Source organism: Pseudonaja textilis, chromosome 15 (assembly GCF_049901715.1).
Source record: "Pseudonaja textilis isolate UNSWEBS1 chromosome 15, rPseTex1.2, whole genome shotgun sequence".
NCBI lineage: Eukaryota > Metazoa > Chordata > Lepidosauria > Squamata > Elapidae > Pseudonaja > Pseudonaja textilis.
The window spans coordinates 12,205,679-12,232,952 of record NC_142004.1 but is presented as its reverse complement, the minus strand read 5'-3'; the positions used below and the strand labels follow the sequence as shown (position 1 = coordinate 12,232,952).

At 42.0% G+C, this 27,274-nt stretch overlaps 1 protein-coding gene across 1 annotated transcript in view; it reads right to left on the bottom strand.

Moving 5' to 3' along the window:
* The window catches only part of SPPL3 (signal peptide peptidase like 3), a 109,555-nt gene that overhangs the window by 30,248 nt on the left and 52,033 nt on the right, over window positions 1-27,274 (bottom strand). The window contains exon 2 of the mRNA XM_026717031.2: window positions 1,804-1,881. Within this exon, the coding sequence (XP_026572816.1) occupies window positions 1,804-1,881 (78 nt within the window). The remainder of the gene's footprint in view (window positions 1-1,803; window positions 1,882-27,274) is intronic.

Below are 27,274 nucleotides of genomic sequence, written 5' to 3'. Positions count from 1 at the left end.
AGGACGGCCATCATTTATAGGAAGCTAGGTTTCATCTGGGTGCCTGGTTGGGGTGTGTTTGAGCTGGAGGTATCGGGGGAGTCTGTTTGTGCCAAGTGTTTGCTTAGCTTGTGGTGTGGAGATTTTTTTGTTTGAGAGTGCGGGCTTCCAGATAATTGACAGCCTGGTGGAGTCATTCATGCTTTCAGGTCTTTTTTCAATCTCTATGGCTTCTCTGATAATTCTGTAGCTGGGGTTTTCTATAGTGGCTAGGGTTTTGGTGCCATTCAAGTCGATGCTATGACCTGTGGCTTTCATGTGTTGTAGTAGTGAGGAAGTGTGTTCTAGCTTTTTTACTGCATTTTTGTGTTCATCTAGGCAGGTACTTATTCTTCTATTGGTCTGTCCAATGTATGTGACAGGGCATGATGCACAGGGGACTTCATATATGCCCTGGTTTTCCAGGTCAATTTTATCTTTGGGGTTTCTTAGGATGGCTGCTATTTTTCTGTCTGTTTTGAAGGCAGTCTTGATGTGATGCCTGTGTAGTATCTTACTGATTTTGTCTGTAGTACCTCTTATGAGGGCAGGACAGCTGTTCCATAGGTCTGTTCATCTTCTAGGTCTCCACTATGTCTCAGTGTGTTTTTGTGGATCAAGCTGGTGATTTTGCTTTTATCGAAGCCGCTGGCTGTCAGTATTTTAGTCAGGGTGCATAGTTCAGTCTTTATGTGTGTCTTGTCTGCCAGACGTTTGGTTCTGGCAATTAGTGTTTTGGCCACGGAGTTTATCTGTGCTGGGTGGTGGTGGGATTGGGCGTTGAGGTAACGGTTGGTGTGTGTTTTCTTCTGGTATATGGTGTGTCCTGTTGTGCCATCTGTTTTTTGTAGATTAGTACATCTAGGAATGGTAGTTGTTTGTTTGTTTCCATTTCCATGGTGAATTTGATTTTGGGGTATGTGCTGTTTAGGTGTGTTAGGAAATTGTTTAGGTTTTCTTTTCCATGGGGCCAAATAACAAATGTGTCATCGATGTATCTTAGCCATAGTTTGGGTTTATGGGTGGCATTGGCTAGGGCTCTGGATTCGAATTCTTCCATGAATAGGTTTGCAATGATGGGTGACACTGGTGTTCCCATATAGGCTCTTTCAATTTGCTTGTATCTTTGTCCTTCGTATATGAAATATGTGTTGGCTAAGCAGTATTCTGTTAGTTCCGTGAGGTGTTGGAGTGGTTGGTATTTATTTTTGATGATTTCGAGAGTTTCTTTTATTGGGACTTGAGTGAATAGTGAAACCACATCGAAACTTACAAGCAGATCTTCTTGTTCCATGTGTAGATCTTTGATAATTTCCAAGAGGTGGTATGAGTTTTGAACATGTGAAGCTGCTGCTTCAGCATGGGGCTGTAGCTGCTTTGGCTAGGTTTTGTAGTGGTGCTCCTCTGGAGCTGACTATGGGTCTGAGAGGTATGCCTTCTTCGTGTATTTTTGGGAGGCCGTATAGTTTGGGGCATCTGGAAGATTTTTCTCTTGGGATATACATATACATACATACAAACACACACACACACACACACACACACACACACACACATATTCCATGAAAGCTTCCAGGAACAATTATATGTTAAATAACCTGTTCTTCAGTTCTGGCCTGCTTTGCAATTCTACATTTCAGGAAAATAGCATCAATATACAGTACATTCCTACTTGAAAGAATTTCCTCCTGGGCTCTAATGTATACATGGCGAGCAGAGCTGCTAAGTTTGTAGCCATGCTGGGGAGGAGGAGGAGTAGCAACAGACCAAAGCCAATGACCTTACCTGAAGCTGCCGTAAACAATGAGAAGAATAGAAATTAGGAACGTGGATACTTGACTGGAGTCCACAAGGGAGTAAGCCCTGAAAGGCAAGTGAGACACAGCATATTACAATAATGAACCACTACAATTTAAAATTTGATCATTCCAAAACTGGGCAAAAGTTTTATTGAAAATTCAGAATAAGCCTCAAAGCACCAGTCGCAATATCTAACTTGTCTATTTGCTCAGCTACTCAACATTCACCCGTTTGCCAGACACCATGACTCCAAACACAGGCATCCCACGAGAACTAAACACACTATTGCTGGAACAGATGGGCTACAAGAATGTCCACGTTCCAGGAAAATTGATGGGGCTGCAAAGGTTACACCTTGAGAAGACCAGAGGAGTGGAAGGGATAGGGGAGTTGCCTCAAATACCTTAAAGGCTGCCATGGAGAAGAAAGTTACGGCCTATTTGCTACCTTTCCAGACTCAGAGACAAAGAAGGAAGAGATTCATTAGGTGTTCGGGAAAAATTCTGCCATGGGAACAACTGATCCACAGTTGGACTCCCTCTTTTATTGTCTGTTGAAGAAGAGGCTCGACACTGCAGATGCTGTAATTTGAAATCCTACACCAAATACAAAGCAGAACACAATGCCCCAAATGGCCTTTTTCCAGCTGCACCACTTCATGATTCAGAATATAAACTGGGTCATAATACAGAGGACTTATGCAATCGGCTTCAGGTTGGACTTCACACCCCAAGACCCATTTCTGCAGCATCTTCAATCATAAAAGGAAATAGTGCCGAAAAATTTAATTCTTCCTTGTGCCAGGTAATATTTTTATTTGGCTCTCCAATTTAATATCCCCAGGGTGATTTACAATAACTCATTAGTACACAATGATCACTAGGAAAACGTATTCACAACAGAAAGACAAGAACTGCAAGAACCACACCTTCAGTAGTTGGTCAGCCTACACAGTAGGACAAACTCAAAGGCTTGTCTATCTACAGAAATACTCCAAGCTGGTGTTTCTCAAACTTGCAATTTTAAGAGGGGCTGGCAGGGGAATTCTGGGAGTTGAAGTCCGCCCCTCTTAAAGTTGACATGGCTGAGAAACACTGCTCCAAGCTACTTTCAAGCTCTACATGCGATGACTATTGCTAGGCAGATCATAGATTTAAAAGCATTAAAAAGGTAACCAACTCTCAGTAGAAGCACCTTTGCAAAGTGTAGAGCAGGTGGGATCAAAATTGCAGGTGGGATCAAAATTGCAGGTGGGGAAGGGGGTTTAAAAGCAAAAAGATGCTTTCAATTTACCTCCCCCCCAAATTTGCTCCTCTTGTACGCACTTGCATACTTCTGTTTCAATTCTATTAGACAGTAACATGAAATTCAATAGGAATTGGACTGGAAGAGCTCCAATGTTCCTTTGAACCCTATTATTCTATGTTCAAATTATTTAAGAACAGGTAGTCCTTGAGAAATGAGAGTAGCTAGGACCGGAATTTCCAATGCTACACAATGCAGTCATAAAGTGAGACATCACATGACCATACTACCATGTTTCTCCAAAAACACAACTTATACTTAAAACAAGCCGTAGCCTGATTTTCACACCTGTGCCTACGCTCCGACACCTGTTGCGACACTGCCTGACTTCTTCTGTGGCTGCTTGTGATCAGATGCCATGTGGTGCATTGCGCCAGCGCTGCTGCTCATGGCATGGTGCTATGTGGTGCATTGTGCCAGTGCTGCGCATAGCTTGTGGCACCAGTGGCACCACTCGCTGCAGGACACTGCAAGGCATATCACGTAGTTGCTGCCATTCATGCAAGACAGACAGGGCGTTGGTACTTACCTGACACACCCGTTCTCTTTGAGCTGTGAAGAGCATCCAGTAGTGGGGAGGTGCTTCAGTCTCTGCATGTCTAGGCTGGGCTTAATTTGTGAAACGCTCCTCCTCCTCCACGGGACTCCTCCCCAGCGTTCCCCAGTTTTGGCGAAGATGGGAGAAATAACCGCCCTCGTCCTCAGTCCCCTAACAAATTCGTTGGTCGAAACAGGACCCCACCAGATGGAAAAAAGGGTGGGGCTGGATGCTTTTCACAGCTCAAAGAGAACGAGCGTGTCAGATAAGTACCAACACCCTTTCTCCCATGAGCTGTTCAGAGGCTCCAGTAGTGGGACATACCAAAGCTTGGCCTGTCCTACGGGAGGGACTCCGTCTGGCCTGGAATCTCCTCCTGGTCCCTGTGGACCCGTTGAAGAACTCTTCTGCCAAAGGAGGCCTCAGCGGATGCAAACACATTTATTTTATAATGCCTAATGAATGGCGATGGAGAGGCCCAGGTTGCGGCTTGACAAATTTCAGTTATTGGTGCCTGTGTGGCCCACGCTGCCAATGTTGCGGCGCTCCTTGCTGAATGAGCTGTTATGCCCCTGGGCACCTGCAGTAATTGAGTCTGATACGTTTTCGTTATTGCGGCCCGTAGCCAACGGCCTATTGTAGAAGATGAGACCTTGCATCCCTGAGTGTTGGGCTGAAAAGACACAAATAAGCCTTCCGTTTTTCTGAAAGCCGCTGTGCAGTTAATATATACTTGCAATACTCGCCTCACATCAAGCCTATGCCATTGTAGTTCCAACCCTTGGGATGGTCTGGGACCAAAATTAGGAAGTATCAGCTCTTGTGCCCTATGAAAAACTGAGTTAATTTTGGGTATCAACATAGGATCAGGACGAAGGACCACCCAGTCAGAATGGAAAACACAAAGATCTTGTCTTTGACAGACAAAGCTGCAAGTTCCAAAATATGACAAGCAGAAGTGATTGCTACAAGGAAAACTACTTTATACATCAGAAATTGGAGACTTGACGATTTCAAGGGTTCGAAAGGGCCCTTAGTGAGTGCGACGAGGACCTTGTTAAGGTCCGAGGTGGGATAATGGTGTACCACTGGAGGGCGTAAATTTGTGGCTCGTCGAAGGAAACTCCGTATGCGTGGATGATGGGAAAGAGATAGCAGACCTTCACAAGTGAGAACTGATGCCAAGGCCACCACCTGTCTTTTCAACGTATTAGGTGATAATCCCTTGCCAGGTCCCTCTTGCAAGAACTCTAGGATTTCAGCCACAGATGGAGAGATGGGATCAATTCGAGACTCGGTACACCATTTGCAGAAACTGGACCATGTGGCATTGTAAATGCGAGTTGTTGAGGGGCGTCTGGCGGCTTGGATAGTGGTGATAACTCTGTTGGAAAACTTTTCGCTTTTCAGACAACTCCGCTCAACCTCCAGACATTCAGGTGCAACCATTGAGGGTCCAGATGTTGAAGGGGTCCCTGGATTAGCGAGACCCTGGCTGGCAGAATTCTCCATGGTGTTGATACAGATAGACTGTGGAGGTCTGCAAACCATGGCTGTCTGGGCCAGTAAGGAGTTACTAGAAATAGTTCCGCCCTCTCGTCTAGCAGCTTCTGGATGACCTTGGGAACCAGTGGAAGTAGCGGGAATGTATACAGAAGTCCTGGGGGCCAACGACAGTGGAGCAAGTTGAAGTTCTTCACTCCTTGCGAGGGATACCTGGAAAAAATCTCGGGAGCTAAGCATTGAGGGGGGAAACCAACAGGTCCACCACCGGCTGTCCAAATGTCCTGACCGCCTCTTGAAACAGGGTCGGATGGAGGCATCACTCCAATTGATCGATTGTGGCCCTGCTCAGCCAGTCTGCCTGTGTATTCGACAGACCCGAAATGTGCTCTGCTCTGATGGAAAGTAGGTTGCTCTCCGCCCAACGACACAAGTGCTATGCTTCTCGCATGAGATGTTTTGACTGTGTGCCCCCCTGTTTGTTTATGTGAGCTTTGGCTGTTACATTGTCGGTCAATATTAGTATGTGCTGATTGTGTACCTGTGGAAGGAAGCTGCGGAGAGTCAGGTGTACTGCTCGAAGCTCCAGCCAGTTTATGTTGCATGACTGTTCTATGGCAGACCAGCAGCCATGGGTTGTAAGCTATTGAATGTGCGCTCCCCATCCAAACAGGCTGGCATCAGTGGTGATGGTAAGGCTGGTCTGGTCCATCAGAGGAGAGATATGAGGACCTTTGATGGTACCTTGACCTTATATTTGGAGTTGCTTCGGCCGGTGCGCTGGTACGGGAGCAGGAACCACTGGGGGGATCTAGTGTGGAGCCGGGGCCAAGGGATGATAGAGATACATGAGATCATCTTGCCTAACAATTTTGATAGTTCCGCTAGGGACACCCTCTTAAGACCCCTGATCTCTTAGATTAATTGCTGAATGCTATTTAGTCTATCTGGTGACAGGTAAACTTTGCCTTCCACCATATCTATGACTGCCCCCAGATGGGTTAACCAAGTCGATGGTGTTAAATGACTCTTTTTTCCAATTTATTGAGAACCCGTGTTGTTGTAGGGATTGTAATGTGTTCTGAGTATCTTTGACTGCTTGATGAGCAGAAAATGACAAAATCAAGATGTCATCAAGATAACACTGGAGTCATACGGGGATATCAGGGAGATGAGCAGCTAGCGCTGCGAGAACCTTCGTGAAGGTCCTGGGGACAGAAGCTAGTCCGAAAGGAAGGGCCACATATTCAAAATGGTGGTTATTATAACAGAAACAAAAAGATGTGAATAGAAACCTCGCCCTCATTGGTTGGTAGCTACTGGCTGGATGGCTCGTATGACCAGTAGATGTTGGATAGCTGTTTCCATAAATTTACGTTTAACCGGATCTCTGGAAACAGGGCAGGGCATGACATGAAAAAATCTGGGGGAGTGGATTGAAACTCCAGCGCAAGGCCAAATCTAATCGTGTCTCTGACCCAGGAATCAGACGTTGAGGAGTCCCATTGGTCCGCGAATAATTTAAGGCGTCCGCCAATGGGGGTCAGGTCCAGGGAGTTATCTTGGATGTCGAAAGGACCTGTTTGCTGCTCCCCGAAAGGATCTCTTGGATTGATCACCCCTTCTGCTCCTATCCCCGAAGTCGGACCTGTCTGGCTGCTGCCCTGGTCTGAATGATGGGGGTCTCTGGTATCTGGGTGAAAAGGATCCCTGGTAAAAGGGCCGAAAGGATCCCCTCCGAAAGGCCTGAGGGTTTCTAGAATCTGACTTCCAAAAAAGGGAAGGTAGAATTTTCTTGTTGTTTTGGGTTTCAATTAGTAGCGGATTAAGGGAAGGGCCAAACAGTCTGTCTCCCACAATTGGGGATGAAGCCAGCTTGCACTTGTGCTTAAAATCCGCTTGCCAATGTTTTAACCATAGTAAGCGTCGCACTGTGACATGTGAAGTAATGGCCCTGGCTGAAAACTTGACTGCATAAGTTGCGTCAGCTGAGAATTCAGCAGCTGCTATAAGTTTTGCAATATCTTGGTGCGCTCTAATGTTGTAATTAGGGACATGTTCCCATAAGAGGCGGAGCCATCTGAGAGAAGAACGGGTGAAGAAGGAGGCGGCCGTGGCTGCTCTGATGGCCCATGCGTCAGACTGATGGGCTCTGCGTAGGGCTAGCTCGGCCCGTTTTTTCTCTGGCTTTAATGCCTCCAGCACATCACTGGGAATGGAGGAGGACGCTAATCCCACTATAGGTTCAGAATTTTAGAATTCCTTTTAGCCTGCTTAGGTTTGTGCTGAGATTTGGCTTTGATCTTAAAGGATGAGGTCTGAGAGCTGCTACCGTCTGCCATTTTGATTGAAGTTGGAATTGCAGTATGATTGTTATACAATGCAATGCTGTGAAGGCGGTTGGCACGCCCAGGGGCCAGATCTGAGGACAGACCGGTTGCCGCGATGATGTTTTTATTGCCCCCTTTCCTTTTTTTTTTGAATAATACCTATCTATAATGAGTCGTATCTCAGTAATAATATTTTATTGATATTAAAATATTATACTGAAGAGAAATTATATATATATATATATATATATATATATATATATATATATATGGCAGTATGTATATCAACATTAATTAAGTGGCACGATGTTACGTGCTGAGAAACCAAACAGCCAAATTGAGAACGCCTAAAGGCCCAGATTGATAAGATAGAGGCCTTCAACAGCTTCCCTGCACAGGCAGACACAGGCCTAGGTGCTCGCTGTTGTGCCACTGGGTTGATTGGGCTGTGAGGGTTAAGCCAACAATTTAACTGAAAGAATAGCCTCGAATGTAGAAAAAAACCAAGACGAGGGTATAATGGTCCCCAGTGTTCCTGAAAGGAACCTCTGCTCGGAACAGAGTTACCTCACACAGCACGAAATAGAATACAGGCGCGCGGCCACAAGGTCTTGTAAGAAAAGATGGCCTCCGGCCATTAATCTTTTGGTGCGCTCCCCAGCAGCAAACTCCCGCCGTGTGAAGGAATAGCCTCCGATGGCTTTTCCTATAAGGCTAAATGGCAGGGAAGGGTGGAAGGCACTAAGCAGTTGAATCCTCCACCCCAAGTGGCATTCAGAGGGGGAAGGAAAGCAATACGACTCTGTTGGGAGCAAAGAGCTCACGCCGCTGTTTGGGTAAAAGAAACTCTGTGGCAATCTGTTGGAATGGCAGGGGTAGAAAGATCAGTTGTGGGGAGGGGGTGCGGAGCAGCCCCGAAGCCTCCCGCCGCTTTGGGGCATGAATTGGTGTTTCCCTGTAATGCGAGCCAATGTCGAGAGATTGCAATGTGATTAGAAGGCTAAAGGATTCTAAAGACAAGCTGATTAACTTTCAAACCTGCTAGCAAGGAAATAATTTTTCCTGTTTCGGCCAAGGAAGAATCACAAGCACTGCCTATCTCTCATGAGGCTGAGCCAAAACTGGGGAACGCTGGGGAGTAGTACCGTGAAGGAGGAGGAGCGTTCTACAAATTAAGCCCAGCCTAGACATGCAGAGACAGTGGAGGCTGTCCTCTTTCTCCCTTGATATTTGTATTGACTTTGGAAGTGTTGAATAGAAATATCAGAGAAGATAAAACTATAAAAGGAATGAAAATTAAAAAGGAAGAATTTAAACTACAAGCCTTTGCAGATGACCTAGTCTTTATCTTGGAAGACCCTATAGAAACAGCCTCGAAACTGTTGGAAAAGATAGAGGTCTATGGGGAGGTGGCTGGTCTGAAAATAAATAGAGATAAAACAAAGATCTTGTCAAAGAATATGTTGCTGAAACAAAGGGAAGAGTTGGCAGAACTGTTAAAAATTCAAGTTACAAACAAGGTTAAGTATCTGGGGATATATTTGACATCAAGATGTAGTACATTGAAGGAGAATAATTATATTAAACTTAAACAACAGATAGTTCAAGATTTGAAAAAATGGGAGAACTTACAATTGTCATTAATAGGAAGGATTTCAACAATCAAGATGAACATTTTACCCAGAGTCTTATTTTTGTTTCAAACAATACCAATTAGGCTTGGAAAAGAATATTTTGAGGATTTAAATAAAATTGTTTTGAAGTATATATGGCAAGGCAAGAAAGCAAGAATAAAGTTAAAGCTTTTACAGGATGCTAGATTTAGAGGAGGGTTTGGTCTGCCTAATTGGGAGTTGTACTACCAAGCTGCAAATTTGACGTGGGTTAAAGAATGGATAACATTAAGGAAAACCAGATTGTTGACATTAGAAGGTCATGATTTGTTGTTGGGCTGGCATGCTTTTTTATGGTATAAGGGAACTAAAACACAGGGGTATTTTAGAAGACATTATATACGGGAGTCTCTGTGGTTGAATTGGGAGAAGATAAAAAAACAGTGTTATTTGAAAATTCCAGTTTGGTTATCGACGATAGAAGCGTTCTCTTATCCTATAATTTATAAAAAGGAACAAACAGTTAACTATGGGGAATTATTAGATGAAAAGGGTGAACTTAAATCGATGCAAAAATTGGAAGAACAAGGTATACAGATGAATTGGTTTTCATATTTGCAAATACATTCAAAGTACTATGAGGATTCCAAAGCAGAAGGATTTTATGCTAAGCAAACTGACTTGGATAAGATTTTGATGGGTACTGATGAAAAGGTGATTAAAAAATTGTATGGTTATTTATTGCAAATTAAGCTTGAGGAAGAACAAGTTAAAGAAACTATGATTGCGTGGGGGAGGAATTTTGGATATGGGATTGATTTAGAGAAATGGCAGAAATTATGGTCGCAAAATTATAAAATGACAATGTCTACAGCCTATAAAGAAAACTTGTATAAGATGTTTTACAGGTGGCATTTTCCCCCGACAAGGATAGCAAGAATGTTCAAGAATAAATCCGAAAAATGCTGGAAATGTCATCAGAAACCTGGTTCATACTATCACATGTGGTGGACTTGTGAGGATGCTAGAAAATATTGGACTAAAATCCACATGTGGCTGGAAAAAATGACAAAGAAGCATATAGACTTGAAACCGGAGTTTTTTCTATTGGGAATCCTACCAGATACTTATAGTAAAGAGTTGAAATATTTGATTGTAAATGTATTGACTGCTGCTAGGATTGTATTTGCAAAAAATTGGAAAAATGAGAAAATTCCATTGCAAGAAGAAGTTGTAAAGAAAATTTTGGAATGTGCTGAGATGAGTAGATTGACTTTTGAAATTAGAGAGCAAGAAGATAAACAATTTTATTTAGTTTGGGATCTTTTCTATCAATGGTTGAATGATGAAATATTAAAATATAAAAGTTAGATAATAAGGAATAATAATGACTTTATTTTCCTTTTCCTTTTATTGGTTTTTGATACTATATCTATATAATAGTTTTCTTTGTTTCTTTCTTTTTCATATTTGGGATAGAATTGGTATGATTATAAGATTTGTTTTAGAATAAAATATTTAAAATATAGTTATCTCATAAAGGCATGACCGAATAAAAGTTTAGTCAAATTTTTCTTTTTTTTTCTTTAATAGCGATACTAGGATTTATAAATTTGTATTGATAAGAGTATTATATAAAGTAACTGTAATTGTGACTATGAGGTGAATGCACAAAACCGATGGACCAACCGACTTACTGTGTGTACAAAAATATGGGGGAGCTGATACTTTTATGTTTTGTTGTTGTGTTTTCTATGTTAAAAAAACAATAAAAATTTATTAAAAAAAAAAAAAGAAGAGACTGGACAGAGCTGCTTCTGCTGCTGGACACCACCAGCCCCCATGCGCTCTCCGCCTCCTGTGGGAGGAGTACCTCCTAGGGGAGCGCCCGGCTGGACTGAGCCGGGGCAGTGGGGGGCTGCTCCTTGCTGTTTCCAGGGCAGCCCTGCGGGCCAGATCTAACCCCACTGTGTACCAGATCCAGCTTGCGGGCCTTGAGTTTGATACCCCTGAGCTAAACAAATAATAAATAAATGAAGACCATAGCTAGAATTTAATATTTCACACTCCTTAACTGCCCATCTCTCCCTCAGAGAGGATGCATGCAATCTCTTTATGGCCTCTGTGACAAGAGGAACTCTTCCATCACCAGTAGATTCCACAACAAGCCCAAATCCCCTTTGGTGCCTGGAGGCCTTATGCTGCTAATTTTGCCTTCTTCATTATGGGTTCTTTGGTATGCGGCAAAGTTTTGTGTGTGGTGCTTTAACAATGATGGTGTGCTACATCATTTTCATTTTCCTAGAATGCTTTTTGGCATAGTATAATGAGGGAATGGTAAGAACAGCTGGGAGAAACATGGGAGGACACATCTGCATGGATGGAAGCAACAGACAGAGGAATACTGGGAGTTCTCAAGTTAGGATAATTGATTCAGTGACCGCAAGAAGTTACAAGAATGCACGTGAAGGGACTTCTGACCCAGGCTCGAAATTAGGGCTGTTATAGCACCACTGCTGTCACGTGATCAAAATCAGGCCCACACACATGTAACAACCACAGCTTTCTAGACATTAGAGATGATTCAGGTGGCAATTTATGTGTTTAGACATTTTCTCTTTCACTCTATCTGTGACAATGCTTGCTTACTAATACAGTGAATATTCATGAAAACAATAATAAAACATAATTGTTATAAAACTTATAAGCTACAATAATAATATGGAAAATATAACTTTCCACCCCTCTCTTCATGGAAGAGCCCAGGTTTTAGCTTCCACAGGTTTTTTTTTAAATGATATGAGCTGTGATCCAGAATAAGATGAATTAGCTGTTGATGCCAGGCTTGTCCGAGTAGGGATTTATAAAAAGCACCCTATTGTATAAATACAATGCAAACTAATTTAAAAAAAGTACAAATGCATGCATCAGCAAAATCAGCAGAGTCATAAAATTAGCAGCAAGGAAAGAAAAAGGGGAAAATGTGCTATACAGAGAAGTCCCAAATCTTTGATCAAACGCTTGCAAATCACCCTCTGTCCTTCCCCCCCAAAAAAGGCTAATCAAGCACATATCAGCAAATCGTCTGAAGATTGATTCATGGCAACTGAATTTATTTTCCTTCTTAGTTTGAGACATTTGGCTGGTCAACTTCAGAGGTTTCCTCCCCAACCGATATGGGAATCCTGCTTTCCATGTCTTACACTAGGTGCTCCTGGCAGTTGCTTATGTACATTTTCAGCCTCTCAGCCCTATGAAGCTCTTGCTTAGAACTGTCTCCTATACGCAAGACCAACTACTAGACAAACGAAAATGGAAAGTGTTGCTGTGCGGATGAGGTAAGAGAAGAGCTTGTGCTAGTTTAATCAGATTGTCACAACATCCAGTTGGGTGGGAGCTTTATTCCCATCAAGCTCAGCCACTGTTGCCACCAGGGATAAAGCGGCACTTTATTGTGTAGCTTACTGGGTACCCTTTGGGGAAGGTTGTTTGGCATTCTAGAGCATATTTGAACCCTTAGTTGAGCCAGCAGAAAACGATGGATTCCATGCCAAGAATAAAAGCAGACCATGAAAGTGTCACATCAAAAGAACACAATTCTTTTAAAGCGTCTGCTCAATAACAGGGGAAATGTATGCAGATCATTTTATGGGAGAAGTTTAAAATGGCATATACAGCTCACTTCCTTCTCTAAATGCTCAAGAACGGAGATGGGTGTTACTATATATAGTCACCTAAATTGCAAACAGCCCTTCAGCTCAATCCCCCCTCCTCCATGCAGGGTTTGAACCCCAGAGGTGATGAGGTGGCTACATGCACTTGATGAGTGTGCACCTCTCTCTCAAAAGACGCAACAGCCTGGCTTCAAAGGGAGATCAGAGGTCATGGAGAGAACAAGCAGCGTGTGATGATTATGTTACCTGTAATCCTTGAGGCCGTGCACCTCTAAATCCCAGCTGCTAGAAACCCAGGGGATTAATAAGTTTTTCCTCTGATCCAGCAGAGTTCTTTTTGTTACTTTACGTTATTTGGCAAGGAGGGTGAAATGAGTTAGGATGAAATGTGCTTGCATAGTTTTACACACACACACACACACACACACACACACACACACACACACACACACGGGGTGGGTGGAGCTCACAGAGAAGCAAGCTAGAAAAGATGAGTTGGCAGCCACAAAGATAATGGTTATATTGAGAGATAGCTAATCAGTACTTTATTCAGGCAATAAATCTGTGGGAACTTAATTTGAAGAACAATTCATTTAAGATAAATTAATTTCCAAATGATTTGGAGAAATTAATGGCTTGTTTTCTGTGAAATGAGCACTCGGCTGAAGGAGATAACCAGTTTCAAAGCAGTGAAGAGTGGAGTCACGTCCACCTTATGATCAGACTTGCAAAACTTTTGTTGCAGAGTTTGACTTTTATGAGGTGAGCGTTTTTATTATAGCAGCTTAGTATTATTATGCAGCTTAGTACTGTCTTTTGCTCGGTTTCCCTTGTGCGAAAAGGCTTACTTGCCTCAATTCATGTTTATGAGTGATGCAGTTTTTGTTCACTTACAATACACTATGCATTCTTACAATACACTATAAAAACTCAGTGTTTTCAATTCTAGAATAATGTCAAACCATTTTGGTTAATTATAAGTAAATGTGCATGTTATGTTTCAAAATAAATTTGTTTCTTAACCCAAAGAATGATATGTAAAAATATTGTAATCAAATTATTTTCATAGATTTTGAGAATAATTATGGTTATTGTATGTATAAGATTTATTACTTGTATTTAAAAGAGATTGTACCCAGACAGTACGCTGCTATTGTAGTTATGGAAATTGTATATATAACAAAGAAAATAATAATAACAACAACAACAACAACAACAACAACAATAATGATAATAATAAGTTGTTGTTATATATTTTTTTTGTATTTTCTTCTAGTGGCCTTATCCCAGAAGTGTTAATTACTCATTAAAGCACTGCATGTCCTAACCACAAAACACCCATTGTCGTAATTTGCTGTACTAATCTATCAATCTAGAGTCAGTTGGAAGTGCTCAAACTGAATTCTAGCTATTCTTCCTCCTGAAGCAGACTGCATCTTTCTGCACTGTGAAAAGTGTAACTCAGATCAGAAGTCCAAAATTTAGTCTTGAACGTTAGGTCCTGCCCTAATGGATAGCAGTTAAAGGGATGGCAGGGCTTCATGCTTGCAAGATTCTATTAATGTACCCTTAAAATAAAATAAAATTAGCTCATCTAGTCTTGTTTCCTGGTGGTTTACTTGGGAGGGCTGAGAGTAGATGAAACGGTGACATAACTCATTTTTATCTGTCTGCATCAGGAGACATTAAGAAAAAGCCAAATTGCTGGAAACAGGCAGCTACTGTAAGTGAACCAATTGCCCTGATCCTGGGGTGCATATCAATTAAAGGCTGGCTGGACTTTGTAACTCCAAAGTTACTGCTTATGCTTAAGAAACGCAGGCCTGAGCATGAAGAAGTAGATATAACAAAGATGACAAAGCAATTGCGCACCGCAGGAAATGGGCGGAAGGGAAGGCCTCTAAGGCTGCAATTGAAACAAGCCTGAGAAAACCAGACTAACCCATTCACATGTCATGCTAAATCAGAATCATTTAAGCCATGGGTTGACTACCAACCTGATTCACATATCATATTAAACCACAGCTCGGGTGTAGGAAGGGGAAAACATTTCTGACAGAGCTAAGTAAAAACAAGCAAACCTCACCATAACTTAGCAGTAAATATGAAACAATATGAAATACTGCCTCTAGGCAACTTTGATTCACATAAACATATTTTACATTACTTTATTTTGTAGTTGCTAACAAAGCCATTACATTTCTAAGATGACCTCAAGGGCCTTCTTTTTCAGCTATTAATCTAGGCTGGGCTACTTACTTTTCTTTGCCTTGTTTATGTGCTTAACCATGTGGCGCTCTGCCTGACTATTTCATACAAGATTTTGCAAGAATGCTGATGGGAATGGCAGACGGGGGAATCACCACTGCAAGAGACAGGAACGGAGTTCTAGACTGAATTTAGATAAACCACTTGGGGGGCGGGGAGGAAAGATCTCCCCCCAAAAAAGTCTTCCAACACATGGACACGTTGACTTTGACGGATGCTTGAAGGCAAAATAATAATCAGAATTTGAGAAAAATGACAGAATCTGAAGCATTCACATAAAACCAAGATCATTCATTATGTTCTATTCACAAGCTGTTATGAAAACAGGACCAAAAATTGCATGATAAAATAGATGGAAAATTTCAAAGCAGGAATCAAAATTTCAAAGCGGTGGATCAATGGGAAAAGTTATGTGAAAAAATATCAAATTTATTCCAAACCATAATTTATATATATTTATATATATAATTTAAGGGGAAATTGGTATAAATTCCAGCTGGCTCAGGAATGCTAAGAGTTGAAGTCCACAGATCATAAAGTTGCAATAGTTGCCCATCCCTGCTTTGGATAGTGAGATGGTTGGCATATTAATAAATACGTAACGTATATTCAGGTCTGGATGCCGCACCAAGCACAAGTGCATCCCCTTGGCTTCAGCAATGCACCAAACAGTTTATTGAGAAACACACTTCCCATGATCCTTTTTGGATATCTCAGTCACACCTTGTGGATCTGAGCAGGACAGAGTAGAATGGAACAACGACTTCTTGTGATCAAAAGACCCGGTGCTCCTGGGAATGAACCCCAAGATTGCAATTTGCTTTTTTAGCAGCTGTGTGTTGTGGCCCGACAGCAGCCAGCAGAGCTGGTGGCAGACTCGGACAGTGAGGAGGTTGGGGAGGAACATGGGCCAGTCCTGGAGTCTGGGGAAGGCTCTGACGAGGGCTCTGCGTCGGACACATAGATGGGGCCAGGGCCCTCCAACAGTTATCAGATGCCTTCAGAGTCGGAGATCAGTGGGGAAGAAGAGCAGCTAGAGCCTGTTCCCAGTGTGTATATGCACAGAGTTGCCAGAAGGGAACAGCTGAGAAACAAGGGCCGACTAGGGAGTTAAGCCACAAGTGGATGGTGAATGGCCCCTCCCCTAGAGAATAAAAGAGGAGTGAAACGGGAGTGGAGTTTTGCAGGAGACAATTAGTTCCTTCCGGCATGCTTGCCAAGTATTGCTGCATCTGAAAGATATCGGCCTGGCCACTGTCCAAGCCTGATAAAGCTCTGTAATTGAGAACTATCTTGAAAGACTGTTGGCCGGGACTTTGTTGGAGAGGAAATTCATTGTAAATTAAATAAAAGGAGTTTATTGGGACGAGGACTCGGCTTTATACTGTTGGGGAAGCCTAGGTCAGAACACAGTGTCCCACCACTGATGCACCATCTGCATGAACAACCCCCAGAGACAGCTCCTACAATTTCTGGGGACAACCTGCTGGTCTTTTTTGGTTTATGTTCCCCTTCCATTTTCTGTTCTTGTTCCTTTTTCTCATCATCGTTTCCACAAGCAATACCTATTTTCAGGCTGAAGTCTTTCGTGCAGAGTCCTCCCATTTTCCTTCTTGCGGAGATTGTCTGCAATAATGCTTTTCCACCTGGTTGTGGAATTTCTTTCCATAGGATATTCTATCTTTTCTGGACATCTTTCTCCTTGAAAACAGGATCTGGATCCAAACTACATGGAGTTCATCAAAAACTCTGATTCTGTAGTTCAGTATACAAATTAAATTACTCTTCCTCTGGACATCACAAATTTAAGGACAGCATGATCACTTTTGCCCAATTACCTTTACTTCTTCAGCTGGCTTAATCTTCCTGGTGGTGAAGATTAAGCCTTAAGACAGTTGACCGACTTTCATCTACCTTCTCATGTCTTATTCCCCATTCAGTATTGAACTAAGCATCCCCTGCCTGCATGCACTACTTCCACGATATACTGCTCTTACTACATTCAACAACCAACCCCAATTCCATATTTCACACCCTAGTTCCAGCAGGTATAAAACACCCATGGAATTGGCAGGCAAAATAAAAGCACAGTGCAAGCAACCATGTGTGAGCAAAAGGCTTAGGAGGGAACAGACTCCAAGAAGAGAACTTGGAAGCAGAGACAGAGAAGCAAGGAGGGAATGTCCATATATGCACAATCGGAACAGGGCATTTCCCGTGAGGTTTTTTATGTGTCAGGAGAACTCGGCTGGTGGAACCACAACAGGAGGGCGAAGATGAGGTATGAGGCATGTACCAGTGTGGGCAGATGAGAGAGGCAACAGGAGTTGAGAAGGAGCATGTGTGCACACCTTAGATCAATGGAGGAAACATAAACCAGGTCAATTAGTCCATAATCAGAAACGCACCATTTCTTGGAAAGGGCCAGTGGAAGAACCCAAGGTTTGGCCCAAAACCGCAAGAGTCAGGAACAAGAAAACCTAAAGTACAAAGCCAGACCCCAAAGCTGCTGCTTCCAGAGATGGGAGGCAGTCCTCTGCCCACTGAATGCACGCGGCTGAAGTTTCCTGTGCTGAGCAGCTGCCAATAATTAAATGCTTGGCTTGCTTTCAGGGCCAGCAACTTGCTGCTTTATTCACAAGGTGATCAATTTGACAGGATACAGCATTCTTGGTCCAGAGGACTTCCCCACCGCTTGACACTATGTTAGCCAAAGAGAGAAGGGTGCTGACCAGTGATGGTCCTGAACAGGCATTGGGGTGGGCAGGGGAAGGTTCAATCTACAGGCACAATGCCCAGCAGGACACCATGTGTGCTGGTCTGGCAGCCTGACACTGACCCCACTCAAGCCAATTCACTTTAGCATACTTTTTTTCAAATGCACAAATACACCATAGATTTGTCATCTTCATATAGCTCTGAATAACTCGCTGAAAATCAAATGCCTGGTCTGCATTCCCTCAGCCTGGCACTGCCCTTCCCAGTGGTTTTCTGATTTTTACCTTTCCTAACTTTTCAATGAGAATTTTGCAAAAACTTCCACCATTTAATCCGGCTGTAGCTTTTGCATTCACCCCTCTGTCTGTCCTTTTGTATAGAGAAATAACACCAACATTCTTCCAAATATTATTTTCCCGCAGACGCACAAGCTGCCCAGCCACTCCATCAGTAAATAACTTTCCTCCAGATATACTATCTTCACCTGCAGTTGTATTTCAAACTGTATTTATATGGCATCTATGACCCCCTTATCATTTTTTTCTTGGGGGTTCACATGTACAGCATTTGTTTCAATTCTGTTCTTCCGTATACCAGCATCCTTTTCAAATAAATCTCCCAGTATGCCCTCACTTCAGTTTCATCCCTAATAATTACATCACTTTTATTTTTAATTCTACACACTCTGCTGAAGGCTCCTTGTTTAGGCGTCTCCACCCAATTTCCAGATCATTTTTTTATCTCCATCAAAATCATTCTGCATTTTCTTTGCCCTTTAACCGTTCTGTGCTTTCTTTGACTACACTTTGCAACTATTTTTTTGCTTATGTTCTATTTTGTTCTCTATATTCTCTAAAACTGTTTTCCTTACATTCACATATCCTGCACCATTCTCTAACATTATTTTTTAATCATCCATTGCCTCTTTCTCTTCATCATTCTGTTAAGCTTTTTTTTTTTCAAACTTGCCATTATCACAGTTCCCATCACAGCTGTGGCATCCTCTAAGATGGTGCTTTTTACTCTTTTTCTAAGCAGTTTTTTCTTTATTCCTTTTTTCTTATCGATTCCTATTCATTCTGTTGGGAGATTATATTGTAATAATTTTTCACATCAAATTCATTCTTTTTTTCCGTGAATTCCTCCTGCATTCACTTTTGTTTCTTTCACTTTGTTTTTCTTCTTCCAAGTTCATTCATTATGGACATTACAAAATAGTTTGGGTCACATTCAGAGACATTCCTTTTATCACAATTCACTCATCACTAATTGATCATAAGCAACCAAGAAATCATTCTGTAAATTTATATTAATTCTTTAATTGCCCGCCCAGATGGTCACTCTCATGCTTGTCCTCACATAATGAATTCTAGAGAGAGAGAGTAGTGTGAACTAGGTTACATACAGCATTCCTTGCTAATAATAAAGCCAGTCCAGTACTTCTCCTTTTAGTACCTTTTGGCCAGTATTGCACTGGTGCAACTAAAGCAGAATTTCCCCCAAGGATATTCCTGCTGTTCTATGCGGTCTACCTTCAATGTCAGGGGGGAGGGTTGTGTGCGCACTGCATTACGGGTGTGCTCATGCGCGCACTTTTGGCATGCAATGACAAAAAGGTTAGCCATCACTGGACTAGATGATCTACAAGGTCCCTTCCAACTCTGTTAATCTGTTAATTTCACACAGAGGAGGGATTGTAAATTGGATTTCTGCACTGAAAGCTGAGTTCAGTGGCTCCTGTCAACACTCTTGAGTGGCAGATAATTTTATAAGTCACCTTCAATTAAAAGTGATTTAGTTGTAAGTGCAATTGTTACAATATTATTGTATAACTTTTGGCAAAATTGGCTCGCATCCATGAAATGCACTGCCAAAATTCAGAAGGAACCAAATCCAGGAGTCTGCTAAGAAAATTCTGTGGAAGAGATATGGAGTTAAATTTAATTACATTTCTCATTAACATGTTTGTACTAGTTTTAACTTGGGAAAATGTCAGATATTTGGTTGCATAAAGAGAAAAATATTTTTTTCAGTTTGTGCCCATAGTCAACAAAATATTTATGCAAGCTTTCTCACTCACTTTACACAAATGAAATAAAACTGTTAAACCTGGGAAACAGAATATTTCCTTACAGAACAGTGAGGGCCCAATGCAACCGGGAGAATACTTTCAAAAGGGCTCCTCCTACCATTCCTATTTCTAGAAATAAGAATAATGAGAAACAAAGGATATATGTGCCCTAAATAAGGTTTCCCTGTTGCATACTGCTTATTATTAACACAATCTGATTGTACGACAAAAAATGGAGAACCGAGCTGCAGTAATCCAGATCTAAAGGGGAATGGGGGACTCTGTGTGTATATGCACACACAGGTTGTATCTTCTGCAACTCCTCAGACATGCCACCCATCGTCCTGGACTTAATGGGATTTCAAGAAAAGGCACATCTGATTCAAGGCAGTGCAACTTGTGTGACAAGGACCCTCACATACACTCCAAGTCAGCTTTTTGTCCTTTCTTTTTTTGAATAACAATTGCTACACAGTCCTGGCAAAAGGCTCCCAATTCACAGGCAATAATTTTTCTTACTTGCGCTTTTCAAAGAGGGATCGCAGTCATGATGGGGGAAGGAATGTTGAAATTATGTATCCAAATAGTACATACGATGTAAATTGAAAATAAAATATGTATTTAAATAACAATAACAATGAAATTGGTACACTTACTTACAACTTACTTACACATCCACTTACAACACTTCATTTAGTGACCGTTACATCACCACTGAAAAAAGTGACTTATGGCCATTTTTCACACTTACGGCCATTGCTGCATGGTCATGTGATCAAAATTCAGACACTTGGCAGCTGCCTCACATTTACGACGGTTGCAGTGTCCCGGGGCCTTGTGATCACCTTTTGCAACCTTCTAACAGGCAAAATCAATGGGAAAAGCAGATCCACTTAGGAACTGTATTACTAACTTAACAACCGCAATGATTCACTTAACAATTGAGGCAAGAAAGGTCGCAAAATGGAGCAAAACTCACTTAACAAATGTTTTACTTACCAACATAAATTTTGGGCTCAATTGAGGTCGTAAGTCGAGGACTACTTGTGTTCAAAATTAAAATTAAATTAGCATGTCTTATTTATTACCTATTGGAAAAACGTCGTAAAAAGAGAAAGAATGAACAGTAAACTCTTTGATGTTTTTTTAGGCTCCTTTAGAAAGTCTAGCTTTCTAAACAAGAAACAAAATAAATTATACAAGATGGAATTTTAAAATGACAGAGCGACTCAAATTCAGACTGCCAAGGAATGCCTATGTGCAGATGCAGAGAGAGCAATAATCTGAATGAGAACTCACCATTATTATTAATTATAATGTAGTCAAATACTAGTCAAGGCATAATGTTGGGCTCCTTCCCGTCAACAGGTGTCGTTCTCCTCCCCCCCCCCCCCCGCCCCCCGTGGTTTATAATTGGTCATGAAGACGTGATATGCCTACTCAGCCTGCATGGCAACCAGATTCTTCATCCCCGCTTGCTTTAAGATCCTCCTGTTTACTGACAGCAACGTGCAAATCATGTTCCACGTATTTTCCAAGCTCACCTCCACTGTGCCTCTCCTGAAATAGGTCAAACAGGTACGCAAGGGGAGCGTTCTACTGAACCTTCTTTTCATCACATGCCAGCTGAGAAAAGCCACGGGTGTTTTTTTTTTTTAAGCTTCGTATTTTTCTCACAACTGCAGGATCCTTTTTTTTCTTTTCTTTTTCAGATGAACTGAGTATTGATCCATTGGTTGTGATAGGAATTGATCAACCAGACTTGTCGCTTGAGACTGACAATTGGGCTGAGAGAGAGAGAGAGAGAGAGTCACTCAAAACCACTGTGGGAAGCCCCCACCCCCACCCCCCTTTCCTGGAAGAATGAAATATTTTGAGGAATATTAAAAAGGCAGAATATTTCCCTAAAGGAGAAATGGAGAAACAAGTTTTTAGAAGCAGGAAGCAGCCCCCAAATCTTTCTTAATAGCCCACAGCAGATGACAACACTTAAGAGATAAAGTTGAAAGAGGAAGGCGAGTATCTGGACAGCTCTATTCACAAATAAGCAAATACTGCAGGCAGAAATCCATTCAAGACAGGATATTTTGAAGCTCCCTGCAATGAAGTCTGAACAAAGTCAGAATGGTAGGATTAGAAGCAGCCCCTCACCCAAGATCCAACACAGGATGAAAGCCATTAAGCCATAACAGGAATTGCCCAATTTCAGAACACAAGGCCCTTCACTGCACCATCCCAGAGCAGTCCAAACGTCACCTGGGAGCTCAGATAAACAATAAGCCAGAGGTTGACCAGAGTAGCTCAGACAAGCACCTAGGATTAGCGTTTCCTCTTTTGCCTATAGAGCCAGCTATGACCCCTACATAACCCCATAGGAATCTGACAGCCAATAGAAAGCATGTTCTTGCACAAGAACAGGAAGCTCAAATACAAAGCCAAATAATGTATAACCCCTCTCTCCTCAACTTCATTTTGTCAGCTGCACCAGGACTTTAAATGTTGGTGGTTCTGTTCATCATTAAACCATCTTTCCAACCAGCTTCCATGTTTCCGGTGTCTTTCTTCCAACTTGGAATTGAACCAGATGGATATTTCTTCCAACACCACCCAGCTAGCTTTTGCGCCTAAGGTGGAACTAGAACTTCCAGGTTCCTGTTCCAAATGTGTTTTTTCAAGAGGCAACTGGACTTTGTTTTTTTCTTTGAAGACGTTTCACTTCTCATCCAAGAAGCTTCTTCAGCTCTTCCAGCTTCCAGTCTCCTGGTTTCTAGCCTGGAGCCTTCATCACTAGATCACACCGGCTCTGTTAAGCAAAGCCATTGATTGCCTGGGCAGATTGCAAGCATGGAAAAAGCATGGCACGAGGCAATCTAATTATACACAAGCACAATCAATACACAAATACCACTAGGACAAAAGAACCCCTCACCAAGTAAACCACAGGTACAGTTGTAAACAAAGCTTGTCTAACAAGTTAACTGCAAAACCATGGCAGGAGAAAGTGAGAACTGCAGATTCTGTGGCTCTGTTTCTGAATGTAAAGAGTCCCTTAACTCTGGGTGACTAGCAACTCCGACTGTCTTGTTTCTTGGCAACAGCAACAAAAGTCTTCTTCAGGGAGTTTTTTCCACTTCCCAGTCAACTCTGTAGACCTGGCATTTGTTGATGATCCCTAATTCAAGTACTCCTCAACTCGGATCCTGATTAGCTTTCCTGAGATCACCCAAGATCAGAACAGCCTCCACTAGCCCATCAAGCAGTGACCATCTAGGAAATGTGGATCTTATTTTTTTTCAAATTTCCAAGGTCACGGTGTCCTGCAACTTAGTTCTGCATTATAAAGGGATCTCAAACAGGTCAGTCACCGTGCATAATGAGGCCATTTGCCACTTCAAGACAGTGACGGACACAAAACACCTTTCTCCTTTTTACCTATGAAAGATGCAGGGAGAAGAAGCAGATTCAGAAAGTGATATCCCAAGCAAGGCATACAGAAAGAACAATGCTCATATAGTTATAGTTTCCAAGTAACAATTCCAGACGGCTCAAAAGTGCACCAGAAATGGAACCACGAGGGGACCGTCAGTCTTTCTGTCCACCTATTATATTGCTCTGTAAGACACCTCAAGAGAAGGAACAGGTGTCCAGAAGCTGCCCAGGAGGCAGGTTCCTTGAATTTTCGCTGCTAGACTAAAAGAAGGTGGTGGAGAGACTCAGGTTCAGGGTCCCACAATTTCACTTCTCAGGAGAAGAAGAAAAACCTTGAACTTAATTGGCAGCCTTCCAGCTCTACAGAAGGGTCAGGAGAGGCAGGTACTGTTTTGTTGTAACTTCAAACACAGGTCTGTGATAACAGCTTACTGCCCTTTGTTCTAATTATTATAATGCCTTAGAAAACATCCCCCAGGATCCGATCTGCCTTTGTTTTTTACATTTACACTGTTATAAAGCAGCCCTTCTGTGAGGCTCACTCAGTTGAGTGTACATTCTGGCAAGTTCTTCTGGCAGGACCCTCAGTAAAAGGAAGGGATTGTGCAGTTAGAAAATCAAATCTAGAAACCTATAATTTACACCTGTTATTTCTGGGCCTAGTTCTTCCAGTCACAGAAAATACTTCCTGATTGGACTTTCCAGGAAGCAATGGTGCACTGAAGACAGCTCCATTTTCAGTGCAGCCAATGTCATGCCCCTGGTGGAGACGGACTCTGAGGGAGAGGAACAACAGCGGACAGGGTGGTAGGAGTGTGGCTCCAGAGGTGGTGGAGGAGGCTGGGGAAGGGCAGAGGCCGGCTGAGCAGTCAGAGGAGGATCCAGGGCCATCCCCTATCCATCCTAGGTCACGCAGGGAGGAGAGGATCATTGAGGTCTACTCAAGAGGAGATTACCATGATCCTCCTCGTGGCTTGCAGGTGGGAGCTATGTATATAAGTTTCCAACTGCGCAGTTAGAATTGCTGAAGTCAATTAGTGTTCCCCTTGAAAGAGGCTTATCTTTGCTGGCGTTCTTCCCATGGACTTGAAGTTTATAATTAGTTATCTCGGCTTGCTTCAGAACTCTCATCAATGCGGTTTGTTTTGGTTTTCTGTTTGCCTCCTTATTTACTTTTGTGACTTTAAACAGTGCCTAATAAAACAGTGAAGTTAAACTGAAGGCTTTACCGGACTTTAATATATGTTTTGGGTTTGGGGTTATTTTGAGAGACTACGGGTCATCACAGCCAATGACCACAGCAGAACTAGGACCAGGCAAATGGATTGGCACCCTGAAATTCTTCTCTGGGCAAAGAGAACCATGGGATCAGCCACAAGCCCTCCATACAGAGGCCCCCTGTGAGGAGACTACAAAACAGCTGTCTTCAATGGGTTTTAGAGAGTTGGAAGCCAAGGAAAAAGTCCCCTTTGTCCAATTGGTGATTCAGAGACTTCAAAGGGATACTGAATCCCCCCATTTCCTTTCTTAATCACTTCAGGAAATTGCTACTTAATTTTTGATTTTGATTGTTAATTGATTTTTGGATATTAAGAACCTTCAGAAGGACAGGTTCCATCACACCAGATGTCAGACCAAACCCAAAGATGACACAGTGAAATCCAATCAAGCGCAGTTCTTTCTTTACTTATACCCAATAGACAGAATCTCACCAGACTACAGCTATCACGTTCCAATCTAACAGATTTTCCCTGGGAGATTTACCCTTCTTTCTTCCCTTTCCAGTTCAGGAGGGCACAATCCCCTACTTTGGGTCTCTGGAATGTGTTGCCCCCTCCCTAGGAAACCAGGGTGGGATTGCTGAGATTCTTCCCCCTCCCCAAACTCCTTCTCCAGCTGCACATTCCATCACTGAGTGGCTTTCCATTAATCCTCAGCAAAAGAAGTTTTATATAACTTCAAAAACTTAAAATTATATTCTGAAATAAACAGAAAATTGATGATTAGAACATTGATTTTGGAGTAAAAGGCAGATGGCTTAGACATAAGATTTTGAAATTGGTTATAAGAATCCTTCCTGTGGGTTGTTTAAAATTCCATTAAAATATATGGAGATTTTGAACTTAAGTATAAGAAATCTTCCTGTGGGAAAATTTTATGAATTGGAAAAAAACACGATAAGAGGAAACTTTGAAGGCTGGACACTAGAGGCAAGCATAAAGAACTGAAGATTATAATTAAAGAAGACCCTACTAATACAGAATAGAGAAAAGTATTTTAACTTCAGAAAAATTCAGGGATGTTTGGGAACAACACACTAATAAACTTTTCTTAAAATGTTGTGATACCATAAAAATGAGCTTAAAAAAGTAGATAAAAGATACAACTGAGAATTAATCTTTTTGGGATTTAGATTAAAAATGGCATGTTACAAGAGTGATATGGAAAATGGTTTACTTTCACCGGATTTATAAATAAAACCAATTGAGGGTTCTTTTAGTTATTAAGGAATGCAGAAGCCGCCATCCTGGTTTCCCATTTCTCCATTTATGATGCATTTTAGTGCTCCCAGTGCTTGGCTGCATATTTAGTTCTGGGTCCCTGCTACTCAGCCTCTTTGTTTGTAGTTGAAATCTCTCCTGATGAGACTGATAAGATTCTGCCAAATGCTTTCTTTCCTGTTTTTACAAGATGTATCTCACCACTTCCAAGGAAATAAACCACTGTCATAGACTAAGTCCTTCTCAAGGACCCTATTTGCATAGCCATTTGCTGATTTCTGTTTTCTTCTTAAAAGGCCTGATTTTGGGGGAGGGGGACCATCCTCTCTGTGCCTTCACATTCCTATACCTTGTAGTCTCCAGAAATTATTTTAAAATCTCTTCTGGATCCATCAATTATGCCAAATGGATTAAGAGGAAAGGATAACAGTAAATTTGAATAATATTGCTAATACAGCATCCACATCCTGAATATGGTATGTACCAATTGTTGGAAGAAATATCCATCTGGTTCAGTTTTAAGCTGGGAAAAAGGCACTGGAGACAAAATGAAAACTGGAAGCTGATTGGAAAGATGGTTTAATGATGAACAGAACCACCAAGCACGTGTGGTTCTGGGCAGCTGGCCACATGGAGTTGAGAGTAGGGGAGGTGTTTATACCTTCTCTGGGCTTTGGACTTCAGTTTCCTGTTCCTGTGCAAGGACATATACAAGTGAAACTCGAAACATTAGAATATCATGCAAAAGTTCATTTATTTCAGTAATGCAACTTAAAAGGTGAACCTAATATATGAGATAGACTTATTACGTGCAAAACAAGGTAGTTCAAGCCGTGATGTGTCATAATTGAGATGATGATGGCTTACAGCTCATCAAAAACCCCAAATCCAATCTCAGAAAATTAGAATATTGTGAAAAGGTTCAATATTCTAGGCTCAAAGTGTCCCACTCTAATCAACTAATTAAGCCATAACACCTGCAAAGGGTTCCTGAGCCTTTAGATGGCATCTCTGTCAGGTTCAGTAGGAATCACAATCATGGGAAGGACTGCTGACCTGACAGTTGTGCAGAAAACCATCACTGACACTCTCCATAAGGAGGGAAAGCCTCAAAAGGTAATTGCAAACGAAGTTGGATGTTTCCAAAGTGCTGTATCAAAGCACATTAATAGAAAGTTATGTGGAAGAAAAAGGTGCACAAGCAGCAGGGATGACCGCAGCCTGGAGAGGATGGTCAGGAAAAGGCCATTCAAAAGTGTTGGGGACTTTCACAAGGAGTGGACTGAGGCTGGAGTCAGTGCATCAAGAGCCACCACACACAGACGGATCCTGGACACGGGCTTCAAATGTCGTATTCATCTTGTCAAGCCGCTCCTGAACAACTAACGCCAGAAGTGTCTTACCTGGGCTAAAGAAAAACAGTGGCCTGTTGCTCAGTGGTTCAAAGTCCTCTTTTCTGATGAGAGCAACTTTTGCATCTCATTTGGAAATCAAGGACCCAGAGTC